We start from the raw sequence: 16,493 nt of genomic DNA, 5'->3' as shown, positions 1-16,493 counted from the left end.
ATTGCAAAAGGATAGAAATATCTTTTTCTCTCCTTTTCTTCCTTTTTTCTTAACTTATTTGTCTTTCTTTCCTCCTTAGCTTCAATCCTTCTTTATTCTGTTTTCCTTACATTGTTTATTCTTCCCTTCTTTTTTACTTCTTTCTTTCCTTTCTTTTAAAACAGGAAAAGTGTAGGTCTTAGGAAAAGCATTTTCAGGTTGTTGTTTTTTTGTTGTGTGTGTGTGTGTGTGTGTGTGTGTGTGTGTGTGTTTGCTAGAGAAAGACAATAATCTCTTTCTCAGCCAAAGACCTGGAGAGGAGATTGTCCCCATCCATTGCATTTGGAGAGCTTAGGAGGCTTTTATAGAAAAGGCAGACTAGCCAATAGTGCTAAAAATAATAAGCCATAACTAAAAGCACATTTTAACTCACACAAGTGAAGGTTCCAGGGTCTAACCTGAGACACAAAAGGGCAGGGAAAAGAAGGCAAAGGATATATCTGGATCTCAATAGCCAGAGACATAAGGATAAAACTTGAATCCCAGTCATCAAAGGGACATAGCAGGCTTTGTATAAAATCAACATTAGGTCACAGAAGCAGGAATAAGGTAAGCAATAATGTGAAAAGCTTCTGAACCTGACCTTCTTAAATGATAGCATATTTTTATCATTCTTTCCAGTTCAGTAAAGATATAAAGGCAGAAAATCCATTCCTTAGATTAGTTCAATGATTAGGCAGTGATCAGGAATTTTATGAAGTTTCACTTGGACACATCTGACCAGTTCTCCACTCATTACAGGATGGGAAGAGGAATGCCAGAGACTGGCTAGTAGACCCAATTAAGTAGAGCGTGAGGCATGGAATTTTCCAGATGATAAATTTCTAGGAAATTCTAGGAAAAGGGGAGGGAGGAGTACCAGGTTGGAGGAGGGTTCATAACTAGAGCAGAGGTAGCCTGACAAATACAAGCCTCAATGAAGCCCAAATTACCAGAGAGATATAGAGAACTTGTTCCATGAAATATACTAAATAAAACTATTGCTGAGTTGCATAAGAATATCTTTAGAATATATAGATATAGATTAGATATAGATATAGAAATAGATGGATCATTATGGAGAATCTATCTTAACTTTCCTAGGACTTGATTTCATCCTCTGCAAAATGAAAAGGTTGGACCAGATGAGCTACAAGGTTCCATCCAGTTCTAAACATGATGAACTCAGTATGTAAACATTTTCAGATTCTTTTTCTAATAGAAGTTCCAAGGGATAGTTTATGAAATGTGGCATAATTTTTCTCCTTGACGCCATCCTCAAAAAGTTAAGAATGGCCCCAAAATAGATTCATTTCCTTGTTACCCATTATAATTCTGTTGTCTCTAAACTCATCTACACTATTAAAAGCTTTCTATTTTCACTCTCCTAATAATGGATTTAATAAGCTTTCTACTTGTTTTGGGAATTCTGACTCTCTTCTATTTACTTTAAGTTTTTCTCTCTCTCCAGTGGAGCTCCCTTCCTTCTAGCACTCTAGGAGCCAATCAGTAAATCCTTGCTCATTTTATTGGGACTGCATAGATTTCTCAGTTGCCATCTTTCTATATTGATGAAACATCAGATTTTTTTTTTGGCTTCTTCTCATGTGAATTCTTCTTAACTACTCCACCAGTTTTTCACTGAACTTTTTCTTCCAACACTTTAAAATATCTAAGATTTCAGGGCAGCTAGGTGGTGCAATGAAGAGTCAGGAGGACCTGGGTTCAAATCCGACCTCAGACACTTAACACAAAAACTAGCCATGTGACCTTGGGCAAGTCACTTAACCCCAATTGCCCTCCAAAAAGTAAAATATCTAAGATTTCATTACTACAGAAACTCTCTACTTCTACAGATCATAAACCTTTGAAATCTCAATATGTTGACAGTTTCATAAGTTTCTCTGGCCCAAAAGAGAGAAATTAAAATCATTACCTGACAGTCAAATCTTGTAGACCTTCCCTAGTTCTATATATGTTCCTCCTGAAGGGCAGTCACAAGACCTGCCCTCTGGATTCCCTAAACAGACACTTGGTCAAGGAAGGAACAGAAGCTTCCCATTTTTGGTTTTCTATCCCTTTCCTGAAGCTGCCTGGAATTTTAAAAAACCTTGTTGGCCAAAGTAGTACTCACAGATTTTTTTTTTGTAAAATGTAAAATTATAAATTTTAAATAAAATATTAGCAAGGAGATTACAGGAACATATCACAAAGATCATACACTTTGACCAGAATGGATTTTTACTAGGAATGTAGGGCTGGTTCAATATTAGGAAAACATAAGCAAAATTTACCATATTAATAACAAAACAACAAAAGTTATATGACATCATTAGATGTAGAAAAAGATTTTTAAAAACCAAACACCCATTCCTATTAGAAACCCTAAAATCATAAGAATAAATGGAACTTTTCTTAAAATAATAAGTAGTATCTATCTAAAACCAAGAGCAAGCATTATCAATACTGTACTAAAAATGCTAACTATAGAAAAAAAAAGAAATTGAAAGAATAAGAATAGACAAGGAAACAAAATTACCACTCTACAGATGATATGATGGTATACTTAGAGAACCCTAGAGAAACAACCAAAAAACAAACTAGTAGAAACAATTAACAATTTTAGCAAGGAAAAGATAGAAAAAGAAATCACATTTTAAACAACTGCAGATAGCATAGAATACTTGAGAGTCTGCTTGCCAAGAGACACATAGAAACTACATGAACACAATCACAAAACACTCTTCATAAAAATAAAAACAGATCTAAATAATTGAAGAAAAATTAATTGCACAGAAACTGAAAAAATTTGAAGCAAGTTTCTCTGATAAAGGTCTCATGTTTTAAATATATGGAGAAATGAGTCAAATTTATAAAAATAAGAGCCATTGCTCAATTTATAAATGATCAAAAAATATGAACCATTAGTTTTGAAATGAAGTAATCAAAACTATCTATGGCCATATGAAAAAATGCTCTAAATCACTATTGATTAGAGAAATGCAGATTGAAACAATTCTGAGGTACTATCTCACACCTATTCACTATTCTCAGCAAAAATCAAATGATCCAAGACAACTCTGAAGGACTTATGTTGAAAAATGCTATCCATTCCCAGAAAAAGAACTGATGGTGTCTGAATGCAGATTGAACTATATTTTTCTTGGATTTTTTTTCTATGTTTTCTTTTATAACATGATTAATATGGAAATACATTTTGCATTACTACACATATAAAACCTATATCAAATTGCTTGCCTTCTCAGTGAAGGGGGTGAGGAGGGAGAGAGAGAATTTGGAATTCATTTTTTTTTTTTTGCTTTTTGGAGGAGGACAGGGAAGTTGGGGTTAAGTGACTTGCCCAAGGTCACACAACTAGTAAGTGTTGAGTGTCTGAGGCCAGATTTAAACTCAGGTCCTTCTGACTCCAGGGCCAGTGCTCTATTCACTGCACCACCTAGCTGCCCCTGGAACTCAATTTTAAAAAGTAAATGTTAAAAATTGTTTTTATGTGTAATTGAGGAAAAATAAAATATTAAATTTAAATAAATAGATGAAATGTCCCCTACATTTAGGGAGAGATGATTTCTAAGGGTATAGAGAAAGGATAGGTAGGATATCATGGTCTAAAATTCTAAAAGAAGTCAGTAAGGAAGGATGGGACATTCTCAAGAATGAAATTCTAAAGATGCAGAGACATAATTGCAATGGCATAGAAAATGCAAGAGTCTAAAGGACCAGTGTAGAAACACAACAAACTAATAAGCCAATGCTTCCTGATGACTTCTTACCATGCTGCCTACTCTCTAACTTATATCTCCAACAGAAACCTGGACCCCTACCCCTGAGATTCTGGGCCATGATTGGTGAGCATTCACCTTATCTTAATCATTCTAAGGTGACTGAACCATTTTCCAACTACCTCCAAGCTTTGCTGCCTTACACATAACTTCCCACTCCCCCTCTGCTTTCCAATCTAATTATGAGAACAGTCAATAAATCATTACCACCATTCCTGGAAAGGACATGTCAATCATTTGCCCTGTAGTTTCAATTACCATTCCCCCTCTAACTTGCCTATACAAAACACTTCTCCCAATATACTACTGCCTTACATGTATGTTATCTCCCCCTTTCAAATAAAAACTCCTTGAGGGTAGGGTCTATCTTATTTTCTTCCTAGTGGCAGGCACATAGTACTTAATAAATGCTTTTTTTTTTCATTCATTCAACTTGGATTCTTGTAAATACATGTATAGGAGACATATATAAGGGCAGGCAGTATGAAATAAGTACAAAAAAAAGTAGCATGGTCCAGTAAAAATAGTGTCAGCTGCATGGAAACTCAAAATAAAAGATCTGTTATATCATCAATTTAGACCTGGGAAGGGCCTAACATTCATCTAGCCCAACCTACTCATTTTGCAGATAAATAACTAAAGCCCAGAGAGGTTAAGTGACTTTCTCTAGACTATACAGGCAGGAATAGCAAAGCAGAAATTTGACCCCACGTCCTCTGATTTGGAATACATTCCACTTACCAGTGCCCCATAGAGCTTGGTAAGCTATGGGTAAACTCAAAGAAGAGAATGGGACCCCTGCTCTTGGAAAATGGCATAATGATAGTAGGTGACCAAAAAATAAAAGATCTACTCAATTATTCCCTTGTTTCTGTTTACTTTGCTATGTAGAATTATCCTTAAATTGGGATCAGTTAAATTAAAATGACTCAAAAACAGCCATCTTGAAACCCAAGATTGAAAAAAGAGATGATGAGGACATCTTGATGCCCACAATGCATTCAAGTCATGAGACCTGGTTAAGTACCTTATACCCAAGGCCATTGAAAGAATGGGTAAGTGAAAATGACTTCTGAGACGATGTCAGTACTTGGTAAAAGATCACCAAGAATGATAAAGGTGACAATAGATTGAAAAATGTCAGATTCCCCGATGTTCATAAAAAGAACAATAATCTGAAGGAAATAGACCAATGGACTTGATTTCTGTTTCTAGCAAAATCCTAGAAAGGGTGGTCTGTGTGCATTTAGAAAGGAAAACTTTGAACCACCATGGTTTCACCAAGAATGTGTCAGGTCAGATTCACCTTATCTCCTTTTTTTCAATAGGGTTACTAGAGATTAGTAAGAATAGGGGAATAGGGGCAGCTAGGTGATGCAATGAATAGAGCACCGGCCCTGGAGCCAGGAGGACCTGAGTTCAAATCTGACCTCAGACACTTCACACTTATTAGCTGTGTGACCTTGGGCAAGTCACTTAACCTCGATTGCCCTGCTTTCCCCCCTCTAAAAAAAAAATCAAAAAATTAATAGATAAATAACCCAAAATAGAACAGGGGAATACTATCATATTGTCACTATATCTAGATTTTTAGCAAATTGACTCATGGACCAAAAATATAAGGAAGAGATGGTAGTTCAGTCATGTGGATTCAGAACTAGTTGAATTATCAGACCCAAAGAATGAAGCCATGTCAACTTTGAGGTAGGCTTTTAGTGTAATTAGCAATCTGTCCTTGGCCCTGTGCTAGTCAATATTTTTTATCAATGATTTTGATGAGGGAATAAATGACATATTGACAAACTTGAAAATGACACAAAGTAGGGAGAAACAGCAAATGATACAGTTAGAATCCAAAAAGATCACAAAAGACTAGGAAATGGGCTGAATCTGAAAAGATAAAATTTAATATGAAGCCCAACACTTGGGTTCCAAAAATAACCTTATCAAGTACATGTTGGGAGAGGGCATGATTAGGTAACAATTAGTGTGAAAAAGATCTGGGTTTGTTATCAGATCATAGATCCATATGATTTGACAATGTGATTTGATAACCAAAAAAAAAAAACCTAATGTCATTTAGATTGTGTTAAGAGAGTCATGCTGTCCCGAACAAAAGAGATGATTATTCTACTCTGTTTTGTCCCAGTTAAACCATGTCAGGAGCACAGTGTCCAATTTTGGCTGCCACATTAAAGGAAGGACATTGACAAATAGAAAAGAGTGTAATATTGAAGGTCATTTGATACAAGAATAAGTTGAGTCTTCAGGATGTTTAGCCTGAAGAAAAGAGGACTTAGGAGTGGTAAGGTAGAGGGCCATGATATCTATATATATATATATTCAAGTAGTAAAAAAACAACTACAGTAAATTTGTTCTGCTTGAACTCAGAGAATAAAACTTAAGAACGATGAAGAGAAGTTGAAAAAAAGGAATATTTAGGCTTAAAAAATGAAAAACTTCCTAATAATTAATAGTTGCACAAAATTGGAATGAGGTATGGGAGATAACGGGTTCCCCTTCACTTGGGGAATTCAGGCAGAGGCTTGATGTCAGGGGTGTCTTCTAGTGATTTTTTGTTGAAGCATTTGTTGGACCAAATGTTTTCTAAGATTTCTTTCAGCTCTGAGATTTTATTTGATGAACCCACAGTGCCAGCAGGATATACTCTAAGCAGTCATAAAAAGACTTTCATTATTTGGTAGAAAATGTTGGAAAAACTAGAGAGCGGTCTGGCAGAAATTGGGCATAGACCAATATCTTACACCATTTACAAAGATAAGACCAAAATGGATACATGACCTAGATATAAAGAGAGAGATTTTGAAAATAATATAATCATATAATATAAACAGACATTTTGATTATATTAAATTTAAAAGTTTTGTACAAATAAAACAAATGTAGCTAAGATCAAAAGGAAAGCAGAAAATTGGGGATGGGAGAATTTATAGACAGAGTCTCAGATAAAGGTCTCATATCTTAAATACATAAAGAACTCTGTCAAATCTATAAGAATTTATTAATTCTTTTGATAAATTGACCAACTAATAAATGGTCAAAGGATATGAACAGGCAGTTTTCCAATGAAGAAATCCAAACAATTTGTAGCATGAAAAAATGTTCTAAATGATTATTGACTAGAAAAATACCAATTAAAACAACCTTGAGATATCATTTTACACATGCCAAATTGCCTAAAATGATTGAAAGGGGGAAATGACAAATATTGGAGGGGATGTGAAAAAATTGGGGCACGTTCACTGTTGGTGGAAACGTGAACTGATCTAACCATTTTGGAGAGCACTCTAGAATTATGCCCAAAGGGTCACTAAGGATATCCTCCAAAGCCTACATCCTTTGAATCAGCAATACCACTACTAGGTATGTTTCCCAAGATGATTAAGCAAAAAGAAACTATATTATAAAATATTTATAGAACCTCTCTTTGTGGTATCAAAGAACTGGAAATTGTAGGGATGCCTGTCAACTAGGGAATAGCTGAACAAGTTGTGGCATATGATTGTGATAGAATACTATTGTATTATTAAGAAATGATGAGTTCTATGATCTTGGAGAAACATGGATAGATTAGCATTAAATAATGAAGAGTGAAATGAACAGAATCAAGAGAACATTGTATACAGTAACAACAATATTGTTTTAAGAACAACATTGAGTGACTAAGTCATCTTGACTATTATAAATACCCAAATTAACTACAAAGGACATATAAGGAAGCCACTATCTGTATCCAAAGATCTGATAAACAGAAGTATGTATAGAACAGTTTTACATATATATGTATATGTATGTATAGATAAACATATTTGCATCTAATGGTAGCTCTCTCTAGGGTGGAGGGAGGGAAGAAAAGGTGAAAAAGCAAAGTTACCCAATAACTTTATTATTTATTTAAAAGAAATAGCAAGTAGTACTTAACAGATTTGCAGTTTTAAGTACAATCATCTTTTTTTATTCTACTATGTTATGAAAATGCTTGTTTCATTTCTTAAGCTTAGAAAAAAATAAACAAAAATTTTAAAATAGATAAATAAAAAGATACGTAAGAGCCAGGGAAAGGAACAAAGCCTTAGATCAGGTTCCTGACCCAACGGGGCACTGAAAGGGAGCTCACCAGTTCTCTAAAAGAGCCAAGTTCTAAGTAATTTCACTGTTGGCCTGAAAGGTATCAAACAAAGTTGAATTATATTATCCCTAAGGGCTCTAATATTCTACTATAGCCTATTTTGCAGAATACTACAGTGGAAAGCTTGTTTTATTTCAAGTCAGAGGACTTGGGTTCAAATCCCAATTCTACCACTTACTCTTCATGTAACATTGAACAAGTTACAGTCTCAGTTTCCTTAGTGTGTACAACACACAAGTATCCAGAAATGGAAAAATCAGTCAAGGAATAGGAAGTCACACAGAGATTTTTTTTAAATCAGTTGAATTTTCCTCTTTGAAGGGAACATTGAGTTTGATGCCAACTTAATTCAAGCTCATTTTTGATAGCTCCTGCTAAGGCTAACGTGGCTTTACTCATTTTAGTGGCAAGAATTTCATAATCAGATTAAAATAAAAGTAACTCTAGGTAAACCAGTTAATTGTCAAGGTGACCTAAACTTCCTCTACCCTAATTCTATTCTTTCCTTGCTTGGCCTATTGACGACCTATAAGAAGAGAAACCTAAGCTGCTGCTGATATGGTTACCTCTCAGGTCTCAGTCTTTTGCTAAATAGGGTGATCCTAAGTAGTGGTAATCCTAATTAAGGTACTATCCAGGCTCAAATTTACAACCAAACCAACCAGTTTTACAACTCAAAGGAATTTAATGTGGCCCCAGAATTGCAGCTGAAAAACATAAAAGAATGAAAAAGCTGGTAACCCCACTCTAGCTCTAAGAAGCAATGTATACAATTCTCATTCAAACCATAGAAAAATTTTTTAAAGTTCAAGGATGAAATAAAATAGAAAATTCTGAGAAAGGGCAAGAAGGAGTTAATTCATTGTAAATGGAACAAATCTGAAAACTTCCGGTGGAAGTAGATATCTTCAATAGTTATAAGATATATCCCAGTACTCAAGTGAGACAGTAAACATTTGGAAATATTCAGAAATTGCTCATATCTCAAACATGATAAATAATCAGTCCCAACTTGCTAATATGTATCACTAACTAAAGGATTAATCATGTTTGTACCCAGAGGGATATCCGTACCTTTTGTGGGTAGAACAAAGATGGCAAAGGACTACAAACATTGTCACATATTCAGAAAAAAGTCCATAGATTCATATCACACACACACACACACACACACACACACACTCACACACACACACACACCAATTTACCAAAAATAGCAAGGGATAGCTCCACAAGGAAAAACATTCTAAGCAAAGTTTGAATTTGATTTATGTCAAAGTTGTTCTTTGCTTATAAGTCACTTAAATTCTATACCTCAGTTTCTTCATCTGTTAAATGAAGAGTTCAGACTAGATGGCTGCTAAGGTCTCTTCTCAATCTCTGATCTATGACATATGACCTATGGCTGAGGCAATAGCTGGTTTTTCCCTTAGCCAGAATTACACTGGTCTTCCCCCACTTACCTGTGATCAACACAGCTCTCCCATCCACAGGTAACATTTCTTGACTGGTTGAATAAGCCAAAGAGATGCAACACGCTAAGGCAAACAGAATCCAGCTCCAGAAGACTGAGAAACTTGAAAAGCAATAAGCTCCCCATAGGCAGAGCAGAGCTGAGTGACAGAGCACCACCAGTGAGCTCACGGTTCTGCTCTGGCTCCTCTTGAATTTGTACAGGGCTGCTCCTCCTAACACCATACTGACACCCAAAGGGAGCAACTCAGCTTCCCAAGAGAAAAGAGTCATCGTCAAAGCCTGGAGGTCATACGTGTCTGTGTGTGTATAGAAGTTCACACACCTAAGGCAGCCTAGGCAATGGGAACAGAGGTGAAGGCAGAGCAGAAAAAAAATAGCATGCCTTGAATGGGCATGGCCTGAGCCAAATCAGAAAGGGGCATGTTTCAAGTGGGTTATCTAAGCTCCTGTCTACTGGGATACAAAGGCCAGGGTACTTCCTCTTCCCCTACTCTGCTCTACCTTTCGAGGGATAACCCCTAGCTGGATAATGATTGACAGAGTCAGACCCAAACAGTCACAAGCCCTAACCTGGGAAGAAATGAGGTTGTTAAACTTTCCATCACAGGTTCATATGGGACCTCAGTCTGTAAGGTGCCTTGCAAACCTTGTTTCCAACCTCTCTCATTTTACTACCCAAAAAAATGAGGCTTAGAGAGGAGAAGGGATTTACCCAATGTGACATAGGTCAAAAGTGGCACAGCCAGGATTTGTGTCTCACCATAAATAGACAGGGAACAAAGATAATAGTCATACTAACTGATATTTAGGTGGCACTTCAAGGTCTATAAAGTCCTTTGCATAATATCATTTCATTTAAGCCTCCTAACAACCCTGTACACCCCTTTTACAAGTAAGGAAAATGATTCTTAATCATTTTATTATTGATTTGTGATGACAGAGAGGTATTATATATTTGTGTAATTCTTTGGTAAATTGGTGCTCATGGTCATGCAGATATTAAAGGGAGGATTTGAATCTCTGTTCCTGACTCAAAGTCCAATATTCTTTCTACTACACTATGAATTTATCAAGATCCATGTTAGGAAGAGACCATTTCACTATATAACAAATGTGCTCTCCTTAGCAATGCTCAACTTTTGGACAACTAGTAGACAAATAAATATAAATCCCAATAATTATAATAACTTCTTCCTCTTGTAAATCATTAAAAAAAATTTTAAGTTGCTTTCACAGATATGATCTTATTTGATTCTCACAACAAATGTTTGAAGTAGATAACAAAAGCAGTATATTCCCCATTTTACAGATGAGGAAACTAAGGTTCAGTGTGAAGAAGCAATTTGCCTCCAGTCACCCTGTTGGCAAGTGGCTGAGCAGCAACTAGAATCCAGATATTCTGGTTTCAACTCTCCAGATTTTTTTTCTTCTACCCCAAATTGCCTGTCTTTCAAAGCAATGTACTCCTCTAATGACATCTGACACACAGAATGGAGGAAATCCTTTCTCCAGACTCCAGAAAAGTAGGACCTTGCACTACCTTACATACCACATCCTCCTGGGTTTTTTTAGACACAACATCATTTTATGTAGGTTTAAGAAGTGTCAGAGAAAGCCATCCATAGCCCTTTCCTGGACTAAACAAAACAGATTTGAGCCCTATTTATTAATTTAATTGCTCCGCCTTTCATTACCCAAAGAGAATTATGATGGAACTCCACAGGTGATAGCTCAGTCATGGAGTCTTCTATATCCCCTTAAAAAGGAGTTTTCCAGGAAAATAAGAATCTGCCTAAATAGGAAACAAGAAACAGGTCTGGATGAGCATGGATTGCTAAATGCTATCATTTCTTTTGTCTTCCAGTTTCTATAACACACAAAAGTGAAATGGGTTACAATTTGAGGACCTAGTTCTGCCACTTTATGGACTGTGTAATCTCAAGCAAGCAACAATGTCATTGGGTCTCAGTTTTTTCAAAAGGAGGAGGTTGGATTCCATAACCTCTAAGCTCCCATCCAGCTCCAAATCTCTGATCCAATAATCATTCTTATGATTTAAAAAAAAAGGTAAATCTCCTTCTGTGCATCAAAAAACAGTTCAAGTTCTTTAGTGACTATATTAATTTAGAACCATGAATGAATATACTCTTATGCCATCAGGTCAACAGACCAAGAGTGATCAAATTTAAGTGTATGAAATACATTTAAGTCATAGTTTCCACATTCTTTTTAGTGTTTTGTTGCCACTCCATGCCTAGCAACTTTCTTCACAAATATCCAGGTCCCCATAGATCCCACAGAGACCTAGAAGAAATCACCTCCTCTGCCCTCACCTCTATAGTTCATCCATCCCTCTCCCTGGTATCTTCCCAACCTTTACTTCACACTCTTCCTTGAGAATGAAGATGTGAAAAAACAAGACTCCTTATTAAATAATTATGACCATATTTCCAGGCATAAAGGACCATGATGCAGTATTTCCTGGGGGGGACTCTCAGCAGAGAATCATGAAATCATAGATCTCAGTCTGACAGTATCATCAAATCCAACCCTTTCATTTTATAGCTAAGGAAAACTGAGGGCCAAAGGGGATTAAGTGTCTTGCTCAAAGTTGCACATGTAATCAAAGAGTCAGAATTTTTTTTAAAAATCTCATTTTTATTGATATCTTTTATTTTGTATCACATTTGTTTCTAAATATAGCCCTCCTCCCTTTCCTATCTTGTAAGCCATCCCTTGTGACAATTTTTTTTATAGCAGAAGAAAAAAGCAGTTCAGCAAAACTAACCAACACATTGACCATGTCTGACAATTAATGCAATAGCCCATACCCCTATTCTTCTACATCTGGTAACTTCAGGGTCCACTAATTTTGCACCAAAAGGTCCCTTAAGACTTTCTATCTTTCTATCCCATTCCTCCATATCTGTTTCTAGCTACTGTTGTACTTTGGTGAATTTTTCTATGCAGGACAGATTATCATGCTCACCCTGGAGAAAGAGAAGCTGTTGGACTTCCTCTGAGCTTCCCAAAACATGGAGCTACCCATCTCAAGCTAAAAAGTTCCCCAGGAAAAGACCTACTATACATCTCTTTGGAAAAAAGCCTTAGAGTCCTTAGCATAGAGATCAAAAGTATAATTGTACCCTCTTTTGTAGAAAAAACCTCTTAACATCCCCAGTAAGTAGCTGTGGAAAAAACCCCTAGCTGCTTTTTTTTTCCACATAAGGAAAATCTGTCAGTTTTCAGACCTCGGGTAAGTATTGATTTTCTTTCCAGAATAAGATACTACCTCTAGAAGCCAACAGCCTAACTGAACAGCCCACTAATTAGGTAGTACTTAGAGATACTGATCTTTTCTTTTTAATTTTTTTTGGTCTTTATTAATTTGTTTACTTTTAGTTTACAAGATTCATTTCCACAATTCCTTGGGTTTCAAATTTTCTCTCCCTCCCTGCCACCTCCCCACCCCCACCCCCCCATGGTGGCATACGATCAAGTATAGGATCTGCAAATACTTTCACATTAGGCATTAGTCAGGTTAGAAAGAAGGATTGTATCTGATGGAATGAATAATGGAAAAGGGAAAACAAAACCAAACGAGAAACTGTCTGATCTTTTAACCTTCTTTTTCACTAAAGGCCAAGGTTAGAAATGCCTTATGTTTCATGTTTAATATGCAATTACCAAACTAAACCCATTCTGGATCATTTTAAGAGCTTCCATTTCAGCAAATTGATAGAGATTATTTTGGTCTGAGTTCTTCCCTCCAGTTTTATCAATCCTGACATTTTCTTATCTTTCATGTAAATGAATGGGAGAGAAAAAGGAAAAAGAAGAGAACTCCATAGGTGGAGTCACTTTGAGGAAATGCCTTCTTCCCCAGTTCTTTGCTCCAAATTCTTGTCTTTATTATAGACCTATAACCAGCAAAAGATTTTGAATTGTCCTATACATATATAAATACCCCCACACTTACCTCCTAAGCTACTATCAGATTTTAAAGTAGGAAAAGACCTTCCTTTTTCAGGACCATAGAGGCCAGATATGAAGCCGGTCCTAAATGCCTAAAAGTTAGTCATTTAAATGGAAAGAGAGCAAAAGTAGAATTCTACTAAAATTGCTGCTAAAAAATAATAATTTTATTGAATTCCTTCCTACAACATGGTTGTAAAATTTATTTAAATACTTACTCAGTACCTCTTGCACAGCCAGTCTTATGGTAGGCAAGTATGACAAATACAAAGTGCATGGGATCATAGATGTAGAGCTAGAAAGAAGAGTATAGGTTATCTAAAGACAACCCCATCACTTTATAGATGAAGAAACTGAGGCCCAGAAAGACAAAATAATTTTTAAATTGACAAACATTTATTAAGTGACTACTTTGTGCCAGTCCCTGTGCTAGCCACTAGAGAGACAAATGAAAAAGTGATACTGTCCCTACTTGCAAGGAGTTCACATTCTACTCTATGACTTCCCCAAGGTCACAAAAGTGACAGAGCTAGGATTTAAATGCAGGTTCTTTGACTCCAAGTCCAATACATTTTCCACTGCACTACTCTGCCTTTCATAAAAGACAAACTCATAAAACCATATTTTATGAAAGCAAAGGGAAGATATTGGATTCATCTTCAAACATCTTGCTTCTGGACTTCATCTCCACTCCTCTTTCACCATGAGATTCCAACTGGAAATAATATAAAAAAATCCAACAGTCAAAAAGTATAACAAAGGGCAGGTTTCTGTCAGGGGTAGAGAGAGGCAAATAGTTACAGAAGAAAGGTATAGGATTTATCACAACCTGAAATAGCCTGTTAACTTTGTTACCTTTTAGAAAAACAAGAAAACTTTGCCAATTGTTCAAAACTATTTCCCAATTTGGATGATCTTTCCATAATTGCCCAAGTCAGCCTATAAGCAACAGGAAATAGATTTCCTCCTTGTGGCTGCATCTATTTTTTGATGTGATAGGAAAACACAAAGCAGATATCATTTGATTCTATTAAAATTTATAAGAATGTAGTATCTATTATGTGCCAGGCTCTGGGGTACAAAGATGAAAGGAAAAACAAACCAAAAAAAACTAAACAGTGCCAAATGAACAGTCTGGAACTAAATAGTCACTGAAGAGTCACCCCAGATGAATTCTGCAAGATCTGCACCTAAGGACCAATTCCTGTAACTGTGCCTCACATAAACAGAGCTGGTCGCCTTTTTAAAAGCCTACCAGGCAAAGGCTAATTATTCAACCAACTAATAGCTAACCATCTTATAATTCCATTATATTGATGAAGGAACTTTCCCCCCACATAACTGTAACATTTTTTTCCTTAAAGCTATTATACTTTCATGTTCTTGATTTGTGTAGGCCACTGAACCAAATTTTCTTCTGTTTTGTAGAGAGTGCACCTTCAAAGTCATTTAAAAATCCTTTCCCAGGAATGCAATGAACATTGTATTTATTCTTCAATGAATCAGGCATAGTATTAAAATTCCTTTAGAAAATTGGCTAGTTGTAGCAGTGGCCCAAACTCTAAAGAACCAATTTTTAAAATTTCATTATTAATTTATGGAATAAAGCAAGAACTTCCATGACAGAGTACAATAAAAAGGATGGTTGTGGCTGAAACTGCAAATCTACAATGAACAACTTGCTATTTCTTTCAAATATACAACAAAATTATCAAGTAAATTTCTTTCTTTTCTTTTCTCCCCCTCACCCTAGAGATGGTTACCATTAAACACAAATAGGTATATATGTAAAATTATTTTATATACGTCTATAAATGTACGTAAATATACGTCTATCAGTTCTTACTCTGAATGCAGATAGCGTCTTGTTTTTTATAGTTAATTTCAGTATTTATAACAGACAAAATGACTTATGTGCTCAGTCATTCTTAAAACAATATTGCTGTTACTATAATTTTTTTTGTTTTGCTCATTTCACTGTTCATTTTTATGCAGGTCTCTCCATGTTTTTTCTAAAATCATTGAGCTCATCATTTCTTATGGCAAAGTAGTGTTCCATCACAGTCATATACCACAACTTGCTCAGTTGTTCCCCAATTGATAGGCATCCCTGCAATTTCCAGTTCTTTGCCACAACAAAGAGAGCTGCTATAAACATTTTAGAACATATAGGTTCTTTTTCTTTTTCCCTAATCATCTTTGGCAATTGACCGACTATTGCTGGCTCAAAGGAGATAGATAGTTTAATAACTCTTTGGGCATAATTCCAGATTGCTCTTCAAAATAAATCATTTTACAATTAATTTGTACACTTTGCAATTATGAATGAGTGTTCCAAGTTTTCCACATCCTCTTCAAAATTTTTCAGTTTTCTCTTCTATCATTTTAGCTAATCTGGTAGGTATAAAATGATATCTCCATGTTGCTTTAATCTGCATTTTTCTAATCAATAATGATTTAGAACATTTTATATGACTACTAATTGTTTTTATTTCTTCATTTAAGAACTGCTGGTTCATATCCTTTGATCATCTTTCAACTGGGGAATGACTCATATTCTTATAGATTTGACAAAGTTTTATATACATTTTAGAAATGAGACCATTATCTGATAAACTTTATAATTTTTTCCAATTTTCTGCTTTCCTTCTAATCTTGGCTATATTTGTTTTTTCTGAACAAAATCTTTCTCATTTAATATAATCAAAATTATCCATTTTATACCTTTGGTCTCTGTCTCTTGTTTATTCATAAAATGTTCACCTAACCATAAATCGGATAAATAATATATTCTGTTATCCTAATATTCTTGTAAAAAAATATTAACTAGCCATATGACCTTGGGCAAGTGACTTAACCCCAATTGCCCTCCAAAAAGCAAATATATATATATATATATATATATATATATATATATATAATTTCTTGAAGGAAGCTATTTATCAAAATATTCTCTTCTTTGATTTTAAACAATTTTTAAAAGACAATGATCTGCTCTGCATGCATATAGGATAGTTAAGAATAAATTTTGAAGTTCATTCACATTATTTGTCTACAAGCAGTTACCACGTAT

General features: G+C 35.3%; 1 protein-coding gene across 1 annotated transcript in view; it reads right to left on the bottom strand.

Annotated features, from left to right (window-relative positions):
• The window catches only part of HSD17B2 (hydroxysteroid 17-beta dehydrogenase 2), a 78,571-nt gene extending 68,667 nt beyond the window's left edge, over positions 1 to 9,904 (bottom strand). Inside the window, exon 1 of the mRNA XM_069072299.1 lies at positions 9,433 to 9,904. Coding sequence (XP_068928400.1) covers positions 9,433 to 9,715 — 283 coding nt within the window. The 5' untranslated portion in view covers positions 9,716 to 9,904. The remainder of the gene's footprint in view (positions 1 to 9,432) is intronic.
• Positions 9,905 to 16,493: the final 6,589 nt, after the last annotated feature.

This window comes from Petaurus breviceps, unplaced genomic scaffold (assembly GCF_028583685.1).
Source record: "Petaurus breviceps papuanus isolate PSGF00001 unplaced genomic scaffold, PetGlider_PUasm1.0 90845, whole genome shotgun sequence".
NCBI classification, from domain to species: Eukaryota; Metazoa; Chordata; class Mammalia; order Diprotodontia; family Petauridae; genus Petaurus; species Petaurus breviceps.
Note: the sequence above shows the minus strand (reverse complement) of the source record. Positions and strands in the feature narration are given on the sequence as shown.